The following is a 20,849-nucleotide window of genomic DNA, read 5'->3' on the forward strand; positions in this document are numbered from 1 at the left end:
CAGAAGGAAGCCCCATGGACAAGACACTCGTGTTTGACAGCCCAACATTACTGACGTCCTCCTCAGCTGAGGTGTAAGCTAACATTAGCTAACTCAGTGGTGCTTGGTGAGCTAGCAAAAGATGTGTGCCTCCCTCTGCGCGATAATACGGTTAGCGGGTGTAGTTCATTAAAAAGAAACATAAAACTGCTCACAACAAGGTCTGTGGATTATCTTGAGTAACTGCATCATGATTTCTAGAAAGAGACATTGCTGTTGAGATTTTCCAACTGCACTTTCATCTAGTTCTGTTTTATTTAAGAGAAGGCAGACATCTCTATGGCTGATATCTCCAAACCTCAAAAATTCACATCACAACAACACAAGACTGATGATTAGCACAAGAGTTAAGAGGAAAAATACGTATTTTTGATTTTGGGTTGGACTTTTCCTTTAAGAGATCTCCTTAATCCCAAAAAGGCAGAGAGCAGTAACAACAGAAGCTGTCAAGGTGAGGAAAAAAGGGTTAAAAGATTAAGATAAACTGCACAACAAAAAAAGTTGGTAATTCCTTCCTTTGCCTTTTCAGACTGATTAATTTACCCCAAAATTAATTTCCGTAGATCCTACATTATATGTAAAAACGCAGTTACTGCACTGTGACTTCAGAGAAAGTGACAGTTACTACCTAAAAAATGTGCTCTTTCAGCCTTCCTGTCAAATTGACTTTTTTGTTTCCACAAAAAAAAACAACTTAATTTTCATTATTTAAGTTAATAGAATTTAAATATGTCTTTTTATTGCTGTGTTTCTGTTTGTCCTACTAAAATATTAGTGTTGAAATCAATAAGATGAATTAATTTACAATTAATCTAATTATTCCCAATCAAACAAAAAGCTAAAAATGGTTACTGAGGTTGTGCTGAGCTAGTTAGCTTTAGCATATTGTTTTTTCCTCCATCATGACTGCATTTAGTAGCTATTGCTTCATTTAGTTGCGACTGAATTACTTATATGAAACTTCATGAAAATGAATATTTGTCAAGATAATAGCAGGTGGGAAATCTAGCAATATTCCTTATATTTAGCTAAGGGTAGCTGTGGTTATCTCATAAGCTAGCTTTAACTTGATATCATAAGACAGAATAGCGCTTTTGTTGTTTGGCGTTGCCTTCTGCAACTCTGATATGCTGTTTCTCAGAAATTGGCGTGGCAGAATATTTAGTAAAACCAATGGGAAAAAAAAAATCTTATTTTGGTCTTTAATCTTTTTTTTTAATGTTTTTAAATTACTATGTTTTTGTGAGGCAGTACAGTATATTGTGTTTTTTTTCTAGGTAAAGAAAAATACAGCCCAAGCAAAAACCTGCGTGTCTCAAAGGGCTGACCTGCAGATGTATCACAAACACGAGGATGTGACCTGGAATTCTGTATCAATACCATTATACATAGTGCATGTCAGCTCACTCAGCATAAAGTTGTTGATGAGTGCTTCCTGTGTCATTCAATCGTGTGGACTGACAGAAAAAAAGGAAGAAGAAGGAGAAGGCTAAGTGAACGAGGCACCTGCCTAAAACTGCGATCCGGAACTGGTGCTTTTAGGGGTCAGCTGAGACATATTTAGCATTCACATCCCTCCATCAACGGGCAGACATAAATTTTATATGTTGTTCATTTTGTTACAATAAAATTGGTGAAGTGGATCCGGAAAACCTTTTATCAGAGATGGCGTGGCGCAGGACCGTGAAATACAAGTGCAAGTGACAGGAGTATGAATTCACATGACTTCACATTTTTGCATTTCCTCAAAGTGACAAGTAAACACCTTAAATCTGTAATGCTATATGCATAATGCATCAACTGTGTTTTGACATCCATCATTTAGTGCTGACTATTGCAAAATGCCAGCAAATAGTGCCACCACCAAGGAAACATAATGCAGGGAATATATTCAGGTCACAAAGTTTTAAAAGGATTGCAAATTCTCTACGTATGTGAGAGTGTGTGTGCTTTCCCTGTCAAGAAACTCAATGAGCTGCTTACATTACAAAAGAGATCTTCCAGCCCTTTGCAACGGAAAAAAGACACCAAATAGTTTAGTACACGGCGGGAAGCACACACTGAACTGAAGCATGGGTAATCATAACTCTTGTTATACCAATTATTGAACTTGGAAATAGCAGAGGTTTGACACCGCGAGTCAACCAGGGAGCACGAGCTCAGACAGTGCAAACATCATTTTGTCGATGTCCATAAAGGATGACGTTTACTCCGCTGGAGAGTGACAGCAACTTTTTTTGGATACGGCCTTTAAAACACAGCTCTTATTGTATCATAGTGAACATGAAGACAGTGCGGAGCTGTAGAGGAGCCGCTTCCGTTTTGCGCAGTGTGTACAGCAGAAAGTGAGCGAAACACAAGGCCTGCTGCTGAGCGGCTTTCAAAACCTGTTAGGTTACAAACAGCTCAAGAGTTGCAATGTGAGCTGGTGAGCTTCAAACAGAGAGCTGTATGTCTTCGTAAGATGGAGCAAGAGTACTGCAAAAACCAGAGGAGCTAAAATGTGTTCACAGTAATCTTCTAAAAATAAATGTATGTCTGTGACAAATAAAATATTCCTGTATCTCTTCATGTAATTAAACCTTGAGACCTTGGGCAAAAAAATCTGACAACTGTGCTTCTCTAATCTTCTTAATTAAGGAAATATTGAATGTTTTTTTTTTAATTGTCTTTCATAACTGGTATATACTGGTAATGTTACATTTACGCAATTAACACATATTTTCCGAAAGTAGAGAAGCCAGAGTTTAAACACTACCCTGATCACACACACACACACACACACACACACACACTTCTCTTCTGGCTGACTGTGAGGCTGAAACCGCGTCTGTTCTGCTACAATGTACAATAGACAAGTGAGATCTGGGTTACATACCCCCTTATCCCTGTAGCCCCCCGGGCACAGCTGTGCTCTGTGGTTGACTACATGCTACAGAAGCCGTGAGAAGCTCTCCCCCAGGAAAGCGCATGTTTACTTATTCATTTGCACCTTCTTGTTTTAAATTCCACAGACAGTGTCTGAATGGGAGCATCGCTAGGAGGAAGGAATCCCCAAAGCAATACCTATGATACAATAGCGGTGTCTGGGAATGTGCGCGCGTTTCCTTCTGTATGCATGATTGCACGTCACTGTGGTGTGTGTGTTTTCTAAAGTGAAGTATTTATCACTGAAATGGGTGGTTGATGTAAGACCCAATTATTGATGACAATAGGCTCCATCCATCGACCCTGGGAGAGGATAGAGGCTAGTGGGCTTCCATATTGAGGTGGCTTTCTGTGAATACTGCTCCCCAGAGCGGCGTGCTCTAAGATTTACCCCTGCTTATTGTTCCTCGGTGGCACTGCTATCGACAGCACATCACTCACTCAAGGCTGGAGAAATAACAGCATTGGCATTCTCCTAAAACATGTGGAAGTGCTCTGCACTAAAAAATAATGGCCTCTTGGACCTTCAACTTTGATTTGTATTTACAACAGTCAGTGTGGTGGCACTAAATAGTACTGAGCTCAAGGCATGTCATGCCTTTCGGGCTAATCATAAACTGAGGATTACCTGTTTGTGGATGTGTGTGGATAGATTGCATTGGCAAAAATGTGTGTGTGTGTGTGTGTGTGTGTGTGTGTGTGTGTGTGTGTGTTATGTGTGCAAACACGCACGCATTCCAACACGAAGGTACGTGCGTGCATGTGTCGCTGTTTTGTTGTGACTAATGAGGAGCAGCTGAATTGGCCTGCCTGGTGATTTGTACTAGCTGCTTAATGATGATGAGGCCTGATGGGATGCCAGGTTCGTGTGTTTGTCTGCAAACATCAACAATCTGTTCCAGACGATCTGCCAGACACCAGATCAGGGGGAACAACATCAAATGACACAGTCATGTTGATTACATCATTAAAAAGTATTATCAAGGAGGTTTAGCAGCATGTAATTACCAGGGACAAGACTGAAATCATCAGAAAATTGCGTGTAACAAACACTCTTCAAAGGCTTGATGAAGCAATCAACACAATGTTTTGTGTGCGCGCTTCTTCAGGAGTACAATAAAGTCAGTTTATACATGCCACTTACCACATACTTACAGAGTATTTCAATTAGGAGCACTTAGCAGACTCTGTGCTTGACAGACTACATCCATCCCTCCTGTGTGGCCTTCTCATTCCCCCCCAATCTTTTCCTCCCTTCTTTTTCCCATCTTTGACTACAGCCTTTCCTCCCTGCCACAACCTGTCCCCTTTGGGCAGCAGTGCACATGGAGTGTAATAGGACGCTCCTTACCTTGGGAATTAGCCTGTAAGACCCCGATGCTGTCATCAAACTGCATAGATTTGATGTTGAGTGATGCCAAGATGCATTCCTTATCCTGTAGCGAGGCATCTTCGATATTGTTCTGATTGGCTGACAGTATTACGCACATGTCGCAGAGGTTGATGTTGACAGCCCTTAAATCTGCCCGACTTAATGGCGTACCCTTCAGGGTGAGAGGAACAGAGAGAAAGAGCAAGACAGAGAGGGAGAAAGCAAAACGCAGAGCACAGACAGACACAGGGGAGAGAAAAACAAATTTAAGAAGTGAGCGGAGTGGAGCTTTGGGAAATTAGTTAACAAGTATTCTTGTTTTGAGGCGATGACATTCCACTGATCTAACTGGGCATTGGAGAATCAGAGACATGGACTAATCTAAAGGCTAGCCTGCGCTGAGGGCTGTGTTTGGGATTCTCCTCTGATCATCAGTCAAGCCAGGCCTAACAAGCTCTAAGGCAGCAATGCACGCCATCTGTGATGGGCACTGCAGCTGCAACACACATAAACTCCATTTTGGATGTGCAGGATGTGTCACTGCTCTGGATGAGCGGGGCTGACTACGCTCTCATGGAGTGATCATTCAATTGAGTAATGTGTGATCAAATCAAACTGACAATCCCTCTCAGGATTTCAATGTGCATGTAACTCAAAATGTCAATGCCTTGTTAGTTGAAAAGAGATTCTGGTTTAAATGCATCTCCCACGGCGGCGGACTGGTACACTCACCGGTAAGATGGAGACCTTGGGGAAGTTATGTAGAGTCTCCCACTCTCTTCGCAGGTAGTCCAGCGAGCCCACAAACACTATAGGCTTTAGCTCGTGGTAATGGAAGTTGCTGGCTCTTAAAGGCATCACCAAGTTTCGCAGCCCCACTAAAGCGGACGTGACATCCCCAAATATACAGACCACCACATGGCCGCTCAGTACTGTCATGGAGGCTTCACTCCGGGTCTGCAGGGAACAGAGGGACACAGGGGAGGGGGAGAAGAGCAGAGAGAGGGATGAGGAGGAGTGCAGACAGAGAGGAGAGGAAAGAAATACACAGAGACAAACACAGAGAAAGAAATGAGTGCTGTTAACAAAAAGCCGGTTAATGTGCATGAAGTCACACTCTTGGTTTTAAGCATGTTTAAACGTCTCTTATAAACTGTTATAAACCCAAATTAAATAGTTTGTTAACCAAACATTTAGCTGAATCCTATATTTGATCCATAATAAAGACCCTACTATTTACACATATACAAAATTTTGGTTAACCACTATTCTGTTTATAAGCAGTTTATTGGATAATCCGAAATAGGAAGTTTACAGAACAGAAACACAACATGTGGCCTTTTTTGCAAAGGGCAGCTGATTCAACCACGCTGAAAAATGCAGTTTGTAAGATTTTAGGCACATACAGTATGTATGACTAGGACCCTGTCATAAATCAGAGAGGTATAAATAAACAAAGCTCCTCTATTGTGTGACGTTCGCGTTGAAAAAAGAACAATGCAGTGCCCTGCTTTCAAGATCTGACGCCTGTCGCGGCAGCTTGATGTGCATTCGATCACGAGTTTGAGTGTACGTTAAGTAAACTAAACGCTACTATGATCCCAGTTGGTTTGAAACTAAAAGTGTATCTTTGTTTATTGGAGACATGAAGTAAAATGAAGAGCATCACTGCTGTAAATGTCTGGATACTCTCAGGGGCGTAGCACCAAATTCTGGGCCCTGTGCATGAGCAATCGCTGCTGCACAAGATAAATCTAAGTGCAAGGCCAGACTAAACCATTTTGCACCTTTTCCAAGGGGTGAGACAGCCTCAGAGAGCTTCCACTATTTTTTTAAATACAAAATTCAGCCTGTCAACTGATTTATTCAGCCAATTTTAATCAACATATGACACTTATTGCTTAGAAATAAAGATTTGAAAGCAAAACCAGACTTTTCATTAGTCTTTTAAAGGGACCCCCTCCCACTGGGGCCCTGTCCCCTGATTGCAACGCCCCTGTCTGCCCTGTTTGGTCGATTAAGCATCTGCCTACAACATTTTTTGCCAACCCAACCCGTGCAGGAACATCCTTCCCCCCTCCCTTAAACCAATTAAAGCAACAAATATGCTTTGCACCTTGTATTTTACATTTGGCTTAGACGGGGTTAACGCTGCCCAGACAAACTGTGCACTAACATAAATGCTTACAAACTGCTGTGTTAAAACATCGGAGCAAACCCATGCGTGGAGTGCTGAAATGCTGTTCACAGATCCTTGGTGGATACATATAAAAAAACAAAAAACAACAAACTCACCTTGAAACAACAGAGAGGCAGTGAGAGAAATTTCAATACATATTAGTATGTGATTGTGTTCTACAATATTGAGGGGAAACTTTGGCCTCTGACCATACTTACTTTAACTTTTTTATTTTATATTCTGATATATGTTAGAGGTTTTGCAGGTGCATTGTTGTTTCACTCACCAGGATGACTTTCTCGATGTCCTTTGATGGGCACCAGTGAAACATCCCTGTCGAGTCATACCTCTTCACGTTCATGTCCATGCTCTCGATTTGTTCATTTCCAGGAATTAGAAGGGGGTCGTGTCGACTGAGAAAACAGAGCAATTTATTTATGTTGGACCATTTTGTGAAATGACTGCAGCCTTGTGGATGAAGTGGTAACATGAAAGAAGCTGCAGACCACCTGGGTTTCTGGAGACTGACACTGTCTGTTCACACAACATATCAAAAGTCCATCACATTCTCAGAGTGTTCGACTTTCTACTGCATACTGTAGGCCCCATAGCTACCATATCATTCCTCCATCCCTTCTTGTCCTTGATGTCAAGTCATCAGAAAACTCAAAAGACCCTGGCGCTTGCAGTGGTGCAGAGAACAGCAAGACTTGAGTGCTACTGACTGAATGGCATGACAACACAAGGCCAATTACCAGCTTTTACCCTCTCTTCCAGCTCCTGACGCCATGCGGCGCAAATAGTAAAAGCTCCGACAGGCTCACACTTTAAATATTTCAGGAATTTGCCCAATCACATTTTGCTTTCCCAACTGATGGCCATTAATGTTTCAACAGCATGTCACAACCAAACAGGCTAATCCACAGCAGTGGGCTGCTGAGTTTTATCCGGTGTAACACTGACCATGAAAGGGCTCCTGTCAGTCCTGTTATCCCGCCTCCCTTGTTCTTGCATTTATCCTACAAGACGTGTTCTCACAGTTCCTTTAGAGGCAATCCAGAAAATTTCATCCAAAACACTGAGTCAGGGTAAACAGCAGAAATTTAGTGCTGCTCCTCAATAAACACTGCTTGTTTAACAGCGATGCAAATGTAATTTATTTACAGTTCAGCCCAAATAATGAAATCGCCGCTTAAAACAGCACTGTACAGACTCCCAAAACAGGGAACTGCAGAGACACAGACATTTGAGTAATATGGGAGAAAACATCTCAAGAATTTGACATACATCTCTCTCAGTATCACTCTCTCTATCCTCTATCAACACTGTCATTCACTGACAAGGCTTTGATGTTGCCTCTTCCTTCAGCCTGCATTTGGGTTGCATGCCAACGCAGGAAAAGTAAGAGCAGAAAAAAAAAAAGCTGTCAATTAGCCACCCTCTCTCTCCACCTCTCTTCCCTCTATCAGTTAGTGCAGGTGATAATAACACTGACAGCATTTAGTGTTTTTACACTCAGCCTGAATCTTTCATCCAGAGCCGCGTGTTGCGCCAATCAACTCCACAGAGCCCCCGTCACTTCAATCTGCTCAGCTCTGCTCGCCTCCACACAGGGGCTGACTGGCGCATGCAGGCGGGCTGCCGCTCCAGCTCTCTCTGCCAAGACAGCTATCTTTCACAGAGCTGTCAGCGGTGTGACTGGCAGCCTGTCACAAGCTCCACACACCTCCTTCTCCCTCTGCCTTCTCCCTGCCTCGGGTTGAACCTACCACAAGACTCGGGGAGAGCAGACATGACGTCTGTGCCACAGTGCCACGCCCAAGGGATATCAGCTGCGGATGATGCCGTGACATCTTTCCGCGATTGGATGCATGTCGTCAGTCATGACCCGTCAAAAAGGGTTTGTGGGGATGGTGTTAATGCCATGGTGGCGGTGCAGCTTGTTAGCACGGTGACACGTCAGATTGGCAACTTGGAAATTAATAACACAGACACGCTGGGGATAGGTCAGCCAGGATGCTAAGCGTGATTAAATGTCAGTGTTAAAAAAAAAACACACACATATTAATTACTAAATAAATTTAAAGAATATGTTATTTCTACCTCTTAATTTGTATTAATTATTTGGAAAGTATGTCCTTTATTGGAAGTTTCCCCTCCAGAAATAAATGTACAAAATGTCAAAACTGAATAAATTCGCAGTTCAGATTGCAAAGCAAACATTTTCCCCGGGTGAGATACAGTATGCACTTTTATATAGGACAAATATTTCCCTTACAGCATGTCTCACTCCAGTGTCTCACCCTCTTTTCTTTCTTCCTCCCTCCCTCAGTATATATTTCAAACAGAGTTGAGTTATTCCAGTGTATCACTCTGCAGTCACAAGCTGGGGATGGGCGTGCTCCCCCAATCCCTCTCTGCCAGACTACGAAGGCAGCCTCTTGCTTTGAAAATTTTCCCCATCATGCAAACTGACAAAGGCATGCTTTTCAAAAGCCCACAGCCAATCTGTTGATCATTATTTATTTACAAAGGCCTTCAGGCTGCAAGTCCTGTAAAAACCATACTTGATACGTATGCTCGCTCTCTTGCTAGCTCTCTACTGTGTTCTCCCCCTCCTTGCTTGTAGAATAAAGTATCCCTAAGGCTACCTCAAACAATCACTTTTCATTGTGCATAAAATCCACCTTGTAAAGCACAACTGTTTAATATATATGGTGTTATATGTTGACGGGGGCAGCCGTGAAGGGGGGCTGTGGACTGTGATGGGTAATTTGATGTTTTGCTGAGGGCTAAGACTGGGAAAAAAAAATCTACACCTATAACAGAGGACCTGTCATCCCAGTACCCAAGAGCCAGCAGAATACAGAAGCACCCCTAAAGCAGAGAAAACTTTGACACCGCTTTGAAGCGTTTTCAAAACTGAGTAAATAACTCGCAAGAATTATTATCACTGTGAGATCAAAGCAAAGATGCATATATTACATGGCAAACAGGGACCATCTCCTAAGCAGAAAAGGAAGAGAAGAAAAGGTTTTGTGCTTTAAGTTAGGCAAACTAAACAGCCTTTTAAAACAAGCAGTTAGCTGGAAATGTGCCAATGTCTAGTTGTTTTTGTAGCAGTTTTCTCCCTCTGAGCAAGGGCATCCAAAAATGATGCTCTGTTGCAAACTCGACTGAAGGGTATGACTCTGTGTTGGGCTAATGGTTCGGCAAGTGTGAAGGCTTATTAAATGCTTGTTTTGTGGAGAACTGAGGGGGAGGCCAACAAGTATACTGGACAAAATCACATAGGCATGTCAGTGCAGTAGGAGGAACTCTGCCTAAGGGAAGCTAGCAGGACCAACATACAAAGAACTCCACTAGAATGTAAGGAAAATACAAAACAGTGCAATAATGACCAAAAACAACATGTGAAAAAAGATCAAAAAGTACAAAACTAGTTTATATTTGTTTGCTTTTTGGCAGGAATTAAACTATTTCTATGTAACGGCATTTTTGCTTTAAGGAATTTCATTAAAAAAACATGATTTGGAGTTATTTATTTTCTATTCAGATGCAGGAGTTGCTACTGCAGTGCAGCTTCACTGCGTAAATACTAACAGTGACAAGTGTGTGTGACAAAAAACACACAGTCCTCTCTTAAGATTTTCCCATTGTTAAGTCGTAGAGATGACAACCATAACACTTACTCTCATTAAGAGCAGGCCAGCGTAGCTATGAGTGTTCCTGTCCTGTTAGATCTTCCCCACCATGCCTTTATCCTGCCGTCCCAATCCGCACAGCTCGGCCTCCCTGTATTTTCCACGCTGTCGTGTTGCTAACCCCGCCTCGCAGCCGGAGGAGCACACAAACCTACCCCCTTTTATCCTTCAAAATCAATTAACAGCAATTTAATTCCACGGGACAGGATAAAAGGAAGGTAATATTTGAATTCATATTTGATTGTGATGATACATCTCACATATGGCCTTAAGTACCAGAAACAGTACTCACAGGGGTTCCCACAATAGAGGAGTAGCCTGAGGGCAAAGTAACCATGCAGGTCCCTCTGATTGGTTGCCGGTGTCATTAGTGCCAGCATTGTTTAAGGAGCACATGTGGACCAGACCGGAGGAGGTGACAGCTGGGACTTTAAAGCCAGAGGAGTTTTCAAACGGCTCCTCACAGCCGCTTTTCATGACAGAAATATTATTTCAGCTCTGTCATTAACAGCTGACAGCATGCCATCCTAAACAGCCAGAGCCTAACAGGGCACTTCTCCTCTCTCTTTCTCTCACAGAGTTTCTTACCTCCTTCTTCTGCCACCCCTAATTTGCCCCCTCCCATCCATCCAAACTCCCACCATCTCACCATCAGCAGCATCCGCCTCTGAAGTATCTCTCACACGCATCCCTCCATCCCTTCCTCCCTCTCTCCCTCTATCTGACTTCCTCTCACTCCCCCCATTTGAAGTGCTGGAAGGAGAATAAAATCAGCGTCTCTTACCTCATCATTTTGGGCGAGCAGTTGGGTGAGTTTCGCATCCCTCCGTTGCGCTGCTTTTTTTTGGGCGAGAGAGTTGACGGATGCTCGTCTTCGACTGCAAACACATGCACAGAGTGTCAGAATAGAGACAGAGTGTTGGGAAAGTGTGCTGGACCTGACATGAAAACAAAAAAATAGCCAACAATAAATCAATCATTGCAAACCAAAAAAAACCAAAAAACAACTGAACAGAAGTAAAAAGGAAAATTATTAATTCAGTGTCAAATTGAGAAAATATAGACGAAGCATTAGTAACGCACAATGGTAAATCTGAGAAAGGCAGGAGAAAAACCACGGAGGAAAAAACAACTTTACGACCTGAAAATGTTACGGAAGGCTCACATCCCAAAACCCCCATATTTTGGCTCTCCTAAGGTGCACTTTTACAGGGCCTTCGGCAATACTCTACTGCGTCTGTTCAGTACACCCGCTAGAATGTGCAGATGGTTGGACCTCTAGCAGTCTGCATCAGAGTGACCATGCTTACCTACGCCATTAATTGCCATGTGATGGTACAGACTGTCATTGTCAGTGGGGCATGGGCAAAAGCAATGACAATGAGATAAATAAAGGTTATGGAGATGGATCTGGAGTGGGTAGTTTATTGATTTTTCTTTTAACAAAACCATCTGAACCCCACCCCATTATTCCACTTCTATCTAAAGTTTCTCTTCTACAGGTCTACCTCCATGCCAAGACTCAAGACAAATCACTAAGGACAGGGCACGCTAACAGGGTATGAATTAGTGGACTATGAATAGCAGCTAATAAATACACATCATCCTCCAGTAGAAGAAGGTCAGGACTAGTCTTAAAAGTTCAACGAAAAACTTAATTATGTAAGATTTAATAGTCCATTTTTGACGTTTTGGTGTTGAGCGTTTGCAGGACGCTGAGCCATAGCCACAGTGTTTTGTTTCAAGATTATTTTTGATCAGATTCAAGTTCAGCTTCCTGTCAACTTTGCTTTGCTGTGTTGAGAAACAGGGAAAAAAACAGCCTATTTTTCAAACTTTGCTTGAGTCCCAGTCAGACAGAGAGGACGAGAAAGAGCAGCCAGATTGAGGCCAGGCCCAGTCGTCTGAAGATTTCAGGCAAGCTAACAGTAGTCTGATCTTCACTACTGTCTGTGAGTTTCAAGAGCTTTCAGACAGGCACCCAGATACTCTTATCCACTCTGCACTCTCCCAGCGCAAATGCCAAGTGCACCGTCACTTCAAACCCGTGTTAGTCCTTTGGTTAGAAATCAATAACACAGCATGATATTAGTGCAAATCAATGTGCACGCTGCAAGCCGTGACTATTCCAAGCATGTGGAAATTCATTATTGTCTGAGCACCCGTCCCTGGCTGTCACCTAATTCTGCTAATAAAAGATAAGAAATATGACTTTGCCTTCTAATAAAATGTCATTCTCTGACATTTCCTTTATGCAATTGGGCATTCGGAATAGCTAATATCACAAGCACTTTCCACTTTACAAATAATTCTCTCTCTAATGTACTTTGAAAATACCACATCAGAAAATATGCATTCCTCGCCATATTGTTCGACAGACTCCTCCTGGTTTAAACTTAATTTATTGACAGTAAAAGCATAGCACTTCTCGTTTGCACCCACAGCAATAAAATTAAATGCTTTCCAGCCACTGGGTAATAAAAGCTTTTACAGTAAATGATTAAAACTTTCTATTTCAGCTCAGTATCCTCAGAGCTCACAACTCCTGCAGCATTTCTGAAAATAAATAGTGACTCTTTAGTGTGTCAATTCTAAATTGACATGTTTGAGCACTCCTCAGTTTGGAAGTCACCCAGTAGCAGACAGTAGCAGCCACTGTACTAGCAGGCAAATCCGTGCAAAAGCAGCAGGAGCAACAACAGCAGCCGAGTGAACCATCATGCAGCAAACAAGACAAAATGAAGGGACGGGACAGGCGGGGTTACTGACTGATGCATCCCGCTAAGGGGGCAACCTACAGTGCCTACTGTGACTGAGCAGCATGGCATTACTGGGGTGGTAGCGGTATTTCACCGGCAGACTGCGGGCCCGGTTCAGCCGACTCTCAGCCAGGGATCTGGCCGCCACGTCTCCTGGACCTGAGATACTGAGGCGCAGTTTCGAGGGGTCGGCCCCCGGCCCCGGCCCCATGGGGAGCAGGCTTCCTTTACGGTTATTAACAAGGGGGATGTTGAGTTTGCCCGGGTTGAACAGGGGCTCCTGGTTGGGGTGCAAGTTGTTGGGGAGGAATGCATTTGTGGTGATGGAGGTGGAGTTGCAGCCGGTGGTTTTAACTGATCGGTTTTGAAAAGACGGTCTAACTTCATCCATTACTGTCAAACAATGGAGAATAAAACAGTGTGAGAAAGCCTGTATTAATGCTCAGGAATTAGTTGGTAATTAAACTATGTAGGTTAAATTGTGGAATTGCTATATTTGTTTTAAATTATAGAATTAATTTATCAGAGACTTCAGGGAAAATCTCCTAAAACAAATTTCAGAATTTTACTATAGGATGTAAAGAAGAAAGATATTCACTGACTTGAAATATATATGTGAGAATTAAAAGACTGGTAATTATTAAAATCATGTATAAGGATCAAACACTTATATTTTTCTCATTTCAATTTTGATTAAGCCAAAATTCATGCCATAAAGCAGGGATCATTTATCATTTCATTTCTGTAAAACTGCTGTTCAAACTCTAACATCTCTTATCTGCTTGGCACACGCCCCGACTGAAACGTTCCCAGCGACATTTACTTTGCATCTGTGACAAACATGAATTAATAAGAAGTCTCTCCGTTTTATTTCCACAGTTGAGCTACACTTTCTGAGTAGAACAAAGCAAAGACACGGCTTGGCTAAAGCCAGTCAGATACAATCAGATATTGTGTCATTTCAAGCATAATGTGTAGCGCGGTACTCTGACTTCAACAAATATAAAAGTAGAACTAATAATTTATAATATTACTAATTCAAAAACTTTGTATCATTAAACATTAAAGGATTCATTCTGGATTATAGAAATGTGGTTTGATTCCAGGGTAAAAATGCAGTCATTCTCAAACATGCTGATTTTTACTGTAACTGTTTGTCCAACCTGCTGTGTCTGGTATGAGAATAAATACACTGTGCATGTAGAAACTCACGTACACCTGATGTTCACTCAGCCGCCCCACCAAACGCACACACACAACCTGACTGAGGCTGCAGAGTCAACCCGTATGTTTGCATGTATTGAAGTGGTTGTAAAGTTGAATGGGAGAGGAGGAGCCCTGTTCCTCCCTTTGGTGGAAGGGTGGTTGGTCGGTTGTTTGGAGGAGAGAGCATGCTTGGGTGGCCCCGGGCGATAAACAGACGTTTATCCCAGCCGTCAGCTGCCTCCTTGATTTACAGGGCGCCACCGATAGCTCCTGGATTCATCTGGCCCTTGTCAAACACGTGCAGCGTTAGAGAGCGCTCACCCACCCTGGCAGGTCCACTGTGCATCCTGAACAACCCAGACGGCAACTGTCCCTTCCTGAAATGCTAATCACATGACGGTACTGTCCTGCATGCAAGCCTTATCAGATCGTCGTGACCCAATGTAAACTGGATGATGAGGCAGAGGAATAACAACTACAAATGTTTACTTTTGTATGTGAGCTAAGCTGGCTTTGCCTTTACAGTGTTTGCTGCATGAGCGAGCTTTAGTATTTATCTGCATTGCAACTGCATGAAAAAGCTTTTTTATGCCATGCATTGTTGTTTTTAAAATAGAAAACTAAAACTGATATTATGACAGCTGGTGGTTCCTTTTAGTTCTGCTAAGAGGCAGCCACTGTTTCAAAGAGGAAACAAAAAAAATGTCTTCAATGTAAGAACAAATGCACTGAATAAATATAAACATATAAAACGTTAGAGGTGACAAATAGCATTGCAAAACTAAACGTATTCTTAACCAGTAGAGTAAAAAAGGAATTGCATTTAACAATTATTTAAGATTTACCTAAATTGCAATCAGCTTTGAATCGAACGCCAGCCTCTTTCTGACTCCCACTGTTCCCTGGTGTTGTAGCGCCATCTGCTGCTACATGCAGCACAATACAAAAAGAATATTTTATGGAACTACATGGTATTAGCAAACACAAAATAATTTATGTCCAGTTGCTATCAATACCAGGAACCCATTACTTTAAATTCCTGTTATCATATGTTGAAATGATTTCAGTTGACAAACACTGAATTTAACACTGGTTAAACTGTGACTTTGTCTCTGTATAAGACACAAGACAATATCAGTATATTCTTAAATTAAGGGAGAACAAAGCAAATACTAAAGCAAAGCATCAGTGCTAGTTATGTTACATGACATAGTGAGGGGTCTAGAGTCTAAACACAGAGCTGGAGCAGAATGGAGAAGGACAGAGAAACACACTTACGTGATCTGACATATCCATTATACTTATATTTGGCTGAGGAGAATGCAAAGACAAGTGGCAGGTCACACAAGGGGGAGAAAGGATGTAATGAAACAGGCACATTAGGAAATAGAGACATCAACATAAGAGCGGTGGATGGAAATTAAATCAAATGTAACTATGATGAAGTGCTACCAGTGAAAGGCACGAGGGCAACCAAAAAATTAAAGGTACAAATAATTAAAATGATGGCCAAAACCTTAATGGTGATGATGGCACAAAATAGGCAGACAGGTGAATGGAAATGAACTATCCATTCTCAGAGTGAGCCATGCTTTTTAGGAAAGTGTCCTAAACCTGTAATGAGATGTAATGACAGACTAATGGCTGATTTCATAAAAACAGCTAAATTTGAGGTTACACAGTTTCAGTGGTGGATTCAACAATGTGATGCGTCTCATTTAAAAACTCATTAAATGCTTCGATGTTTTACAGTTTTGACTTTAAAAGCGATGAACACTGTGAGGTCTGTAGATAGAACAGATAAAGCCACCATGGGGAACAAAGACAACTACATACATTGAGTGCATGTAGACGTCGGAAACACAGACAGCAGACACTCGCTACTCAAAACAGCCGCGCTGACGGAGCACGAATGCAGAGAGACTTGATCTTTGCATGCAGGCCACGTCTCTTGCACAAATGGAAATTAAAAAAAAAAAAAAAAAAAAAAGGAGTTTTGAAACATATGTTCAATGCTACACTTTTAAATCTCTTGGGTTGTTCTTTAAAATGAGTTGAACAAGGTCTCCACTTGTGCCAGAACTATTAATTATCCGGGAATTACCGTTTATGACCTTGACTGAGGAGGTACTGAAGATACTGATATAAGTACTGGTACAGTGGGCACTTGAACTGAGCTCTGAGCTGCTGACACTCTTTCCCAGAGTCTCTTCCAGCAGTAAAGGTCACAGTGAGGGCCCAGGGCTGGCCTATGACACAGATCCTCAAACAGGGACCCACAGTGGCCCTGGCATCTGTCTCTAGCAATCTGCCCGCACCGCAGAGGCGGCAGACTAACTGGCTAGCATCTGGGGCGTAGCGAGGCGGCATAGGACATAGGGTGGGGTGGGGAGGGGGGACCAAGCCTGCCTGGTGGACAGGAGCTGTCAGGGCAAGTTTGGTGACGGACCAGCAGGGCTGGGAAAATGAAAATGCAAACATAATTTCCGTGTCAGGATAGATAAGGTCCCCAGCAATGAGATGCAGATGCACACACATGCACAGACACAGAGATAGAAGTGCATGTTGTTACACACACGAGATGCGCACATGCACGCACGCACACGCACACACACACATACACACACAAAAAACCCAGAAGGCCGCGGACAAGCCGAAAGCATCTCCCGAGCTCCGGGTTCCCAACCCTCGTCCGTAGCCCGGCTTTATAGAAGCTTCAACTTCTCCGTTACATAAAACCTGTCACGTCTTGAGCTTTTCTCACTGAAGGAAGCTGGCTTCCTGTGATGATGGTCAGGTCACAAAGAAAGACCATGTGTTGCTGATTTACAGACCAAAAATAAATGTCTGAGTCAGCGGAACTACTCCGAATAACTTCTGGTAATATTTTAAAACTTGAATAGTTGAAGAGAAGAATCATTATACAACTACATGAGGAAGAACTGTGCTTTGTACCCTACTCTACCTACATATATAATGCGGGCTTTGAACTATATATTTAACTATTCACAAGTTGCAGAAACTGCTTGCCTTTGCCCTCTTCTGTCCAATTTTTCCATATTTTTATCTGCAGAAGTTTCCGCCCCATGACTCATCTTAGTTTCACTGCAGAACTTGTATAAGAATGATCTCTGGTAGCAAAAGACTGCATTAAATTAGTGAGCTAATTTGTCCCAAGATGGCTCCACGTGCACGAGGAGTTTATCTATTTCACCAAACCTCACATTACTCACTAAACCCCTTGAATGAGTGCATATTAAAAACGGCTATTAATTCAATATTGTATCATTAAAGCCCATAAAGCAACACAGAGGTTTATGTTTACATCACCGTTAATGAGGTGTCTGTGTTGCACCATCCGAATGTGACTCGCATCAGAACACATGAAAGAGCGCTATCCTAGAAATCAATTATCCGAGTACCCGGGCTAGAAAAATCTGGTTCAGATGTACAAGAGCATGAAGTCATCGCGGATAAAGACATCTTATCCTCTCAGTCTGGTGGAGGAAAGAAAAAAAAAAGAGGGGAAATGGGGAGAGGAAATCCAACAATCCCTGACTGACAAAGCCCAATGCACTCCTTTACTAAACTCACTTTGTTCAGACAAAGTCAGAGTTAAAAAGGGAAAGAAATCCAAGACAGAGGAGGCTTTCCTGAAATCCTACAGGGGGTTGAGGGAGAAGTGAGATCAGTAACCATGTAATGGCCAGTAATTGGTACCGAGGGATATCAGCGCAGGCCGAACTACAAGAGGCCAAGCCAAACCCATCATGGCATGTTTGACACTAATCTAGGCTGAGTCGGCAGACGGTGGGAGAATGTTGAGAAGGAAATCAGATCTGTATGTCTGAACCCAAGGCTTTGATAGCCAGGCCTACTGCTGCCATGTGTAATTGACAGACAATTTAGTATTTCCCATCCACTCAAAGGGAAATTGAAAGAAGGGGGATCTTCCAGGAGCTTTCGTCTCCCTACCTGTTCATTATCAAGCCAACTATCACTGTTTTGAGCTCTCATTTTGTGTCTCCTTTTAGCTTATCTGTTTTCTTGCACTCTTTTCTACCATACCAAACCTCTTTCTCCCCCTATTGTATTTTTCTTCTCCCTCCTCCCAGTGTATGTGAATGAATGCTAAAGACTGCAGGAGAGATACACTACTTATGACTATTTCAAATATATTATAATGTAAAATGTACAATCTTTCTTTCCCAAAAAAAAAAAAAAAAAGCCCAAAAAACAGTGTTAACTGTGGGCAAAACTATCTGTTTTCTTCTTGCTCTTGTTCTTCTCTAATTGCCGAAAAGAGTAAAAGGGCATTTCATTTGCTTGAGATATTATTAGTTACTTCATGAACCGGTGTCACCGATAAAAATGTGTTTTAATATCTGGGCACTGCTCCTCATTTATAAGGCTCGACAAGTCTCTTAGAAATCTTCAAAACACAGTTACAGATGTGATTTTTCTCTTATCTTCCGGCATTAAAGTGAAAAACTCTGCACAGTCGCTCGGTAAGGTCGAGTCAAAGGTAAAAGGAAAAAAAGTGAAACAGAGGCAAAGCTGCTTTAACTGAAAAGCGTACAAACTAAAAAACAGTGTTAACTCAGAGGTTTGTAAGATATAAGACAGTAACTTAACAGACATTATCATTAAATTGCAGGATAAAGCTTTGAATAAAATAATATACTTTCCATTTTTGTGTACATAACAGACATCTTACCTTAAAACAGTTCAAAACACATTAAAATCCAATAGTGATATTATCACACAACTGCATGACTGATGCAGCATGCGGTAGCCACATGTCTAACACCTACAGTACTGTACAGTACAGCAGCACCACAGAGCCACACCACCACTTACCCACCACACATAATACACTCATGACACAAAACGAATAGTGTCACATGAAAATGATGAACAACTGAAAAAACACTGATGAATTTCAACTATAAATAAGAGAAAATGAAAAGATTCAGAGTTAAACTTTAAAAGATATTCATAAACAAAATGAGTAAATAAATTCACGTACGCCACAGCTACACAAACTATGGTTAACTGATCACACCACGTAGACGACATCACAGACACACACGTACGGTACCTCTGCATGGTACAATACACACGGAGCACACACCACAGACATGTAACAGCATGTGTTGGGCGGTGTAACTTACAGGCACGTAAAGTGGTTGCGCAATCATGAACAGAGACAGAGGAAAGTGGGTAGGCCCTCTGAAGGGTGTCCATGTTACTATGTACACTGCCTGACATGCAAGAGCAGTCTTGCTCTGAACGGCCGCAATCAAAACAACATGCCAGTTTCATTCGTTTGTAGACGGACATCTTGGCTACAGTCATGTTTTGGGATGAGAGGAGAGGAAAAGCAGCAGGTTAATGGCAAAAGGAGAAATTTTCATCCAGGGGAAGTCGGAAGGTAACTTCATCAGAAAGTGCAAGCCTTAGCCACCTGCTCCCACAGACTTGAGCCCCAAATTCAATTAGCAAACTGGAAGCAGCGAGATTTATTCAAAAATCCAATTACTTTACCTCAACAAGTTGCCCAATTCATTCATTCATTTTTTTATTTCTTGCCTTAGAGAGTAAAATTTGGAAACATTACAACATAATAACAGAATAATCATCTGCTGGCGCATTATTTTCTCGTTCATTTTGACAAAGTCTGGAGAGGTCAAGCTGCGTGCTAAGGCTGTAACAAGTCAAAAGGCAAAACTATAACAGTGGGAAAGAGGGGTGAGGAGAAAGGAGAGAGGAAGGGAGGCATTCGGGGAAGAGAGGCATGAGCAATGTCTTCAGCAGCAAACCTCATACAATGTTTCATACATTTGTACATCCTCTATCCATTTGGCTAAAGGAGTGGATCACGTACCTGTATCCCATCATGCAGCTGTAGCGGCTCTGTCCAAGGCATCACACTATTCTACTGGCTAGACGGGCCAAGTCATGCTAATGTATATTTGAATCTGTAGTTTCACTGCTCCACTCCCCAAGGGAAGCTTCACGCTAATGTGCATGTGTGCTTAAATAGTGGGTCTCAACGAAGGATGTGCATGTTCGTTATTTTTCTGAGTCTTTGTCTATTTGTATATGTTGTCTGTGTATCTTTTTAAGGAAAAAACAACATTATTCCTTTTACAGATGGAAGTAGCTGTCTGTCAGTCACTCACTCTACAGCAAGACACTGCACTTCAAAATAAAAGCTCTGTGCCAGAAAACTGCTGAGCTTAAAAATAACGTGTTTTTTTTTTTTTTTTACAAAATTTACATGCTTGCAAATCACTTGCAGTCCATTCAGAATGGACCTGAGACCCACTTTTGGACCACCACCCACCAGTTGGGAGCCACTGGTCTAGCAGGCATTATTCTACTCGACTATTCTTTTCTCTACTCGTGCTACTGTTACCATTATCCTGATGTTGTCAGTTGTTCAGTACATCTAAATGTAATGTTAATGCACTCTTTGCATCTGGGACAGTTTTAATTTTAATTGGTTAAGAGGAGAAAACTATTACTGTCAGATTCTGAATCTTTATCTCAAGCTGTATTCCCTTAAAATTTATAAGGTAAAAATACTGATTGGACCACTATGCATAGAGTTGTTCGCATACAGATAGATTGGTGAGCATGCAAGTCTATACACCAAT

At 42.0% G+C, this 20,849-nt stretch overlaps 1 protein-coding gene across 18 annotated transcripts in view; it reads right to left on the reverse strand.

Moving 5' to 3' along the window:
- kcnma1a (potassium large conductance calcium-activated channel, subfamily M, alpha member 1a) overlaps positions 1–20,849 on the reverse strand; it is a 188,575-nt gene that overhangs the window by 21,359 nt on the left and 146,367 nt on the right. For 9 of the 18 annotated variants that reach the window (XM_049599796.1, XM_049599792.1, XM_049599795.1 and 6 more), the window contains 4 exons: positions 11,007–11,100; positions 6,805–6,931; positions 5,072–5,296; positions 4,319–4,511 (listed from right to left, as the gene is read on the reverse strand). In XM_049599796.1, coding sequence (XP_049455753.1) covers positions 4,319–4,511; positions 5,072–5,296; positions 6,805–6,931; positions 11,007–11,100 — 639 coding nt within the window. Of the gene's footprint in view, positions 1–4,318; positions 4,512–5,071; positions 5,297–6,804; positions 6,932–11,006; positions 11,101–15,032; positions 15,114–15,465; positions 15,499–19,361; positions 19,536–20,849 lie in introns of all 18 variants that reach the window. The other 9 variants (XM_049599788.1, XM_049599790.1, XM_049599786.1 and 6 more) reach the window with 4 other exon arrangements.

This window comes from Epinephelus fuscoguttatus, linkage group LG16, assembly GCF_011397635.1.
Source record: "Epinephelus fuscoguttatus linkage group LG16, E.fuscoguttatus.final_Chr_v1".
Lineage (NCBI taxonomy): Eukaryota > Metazoa > Chordata > Actinopteri > Perciformes > Serranidae > Epinephelus > Epinephelus fuscoguttatus.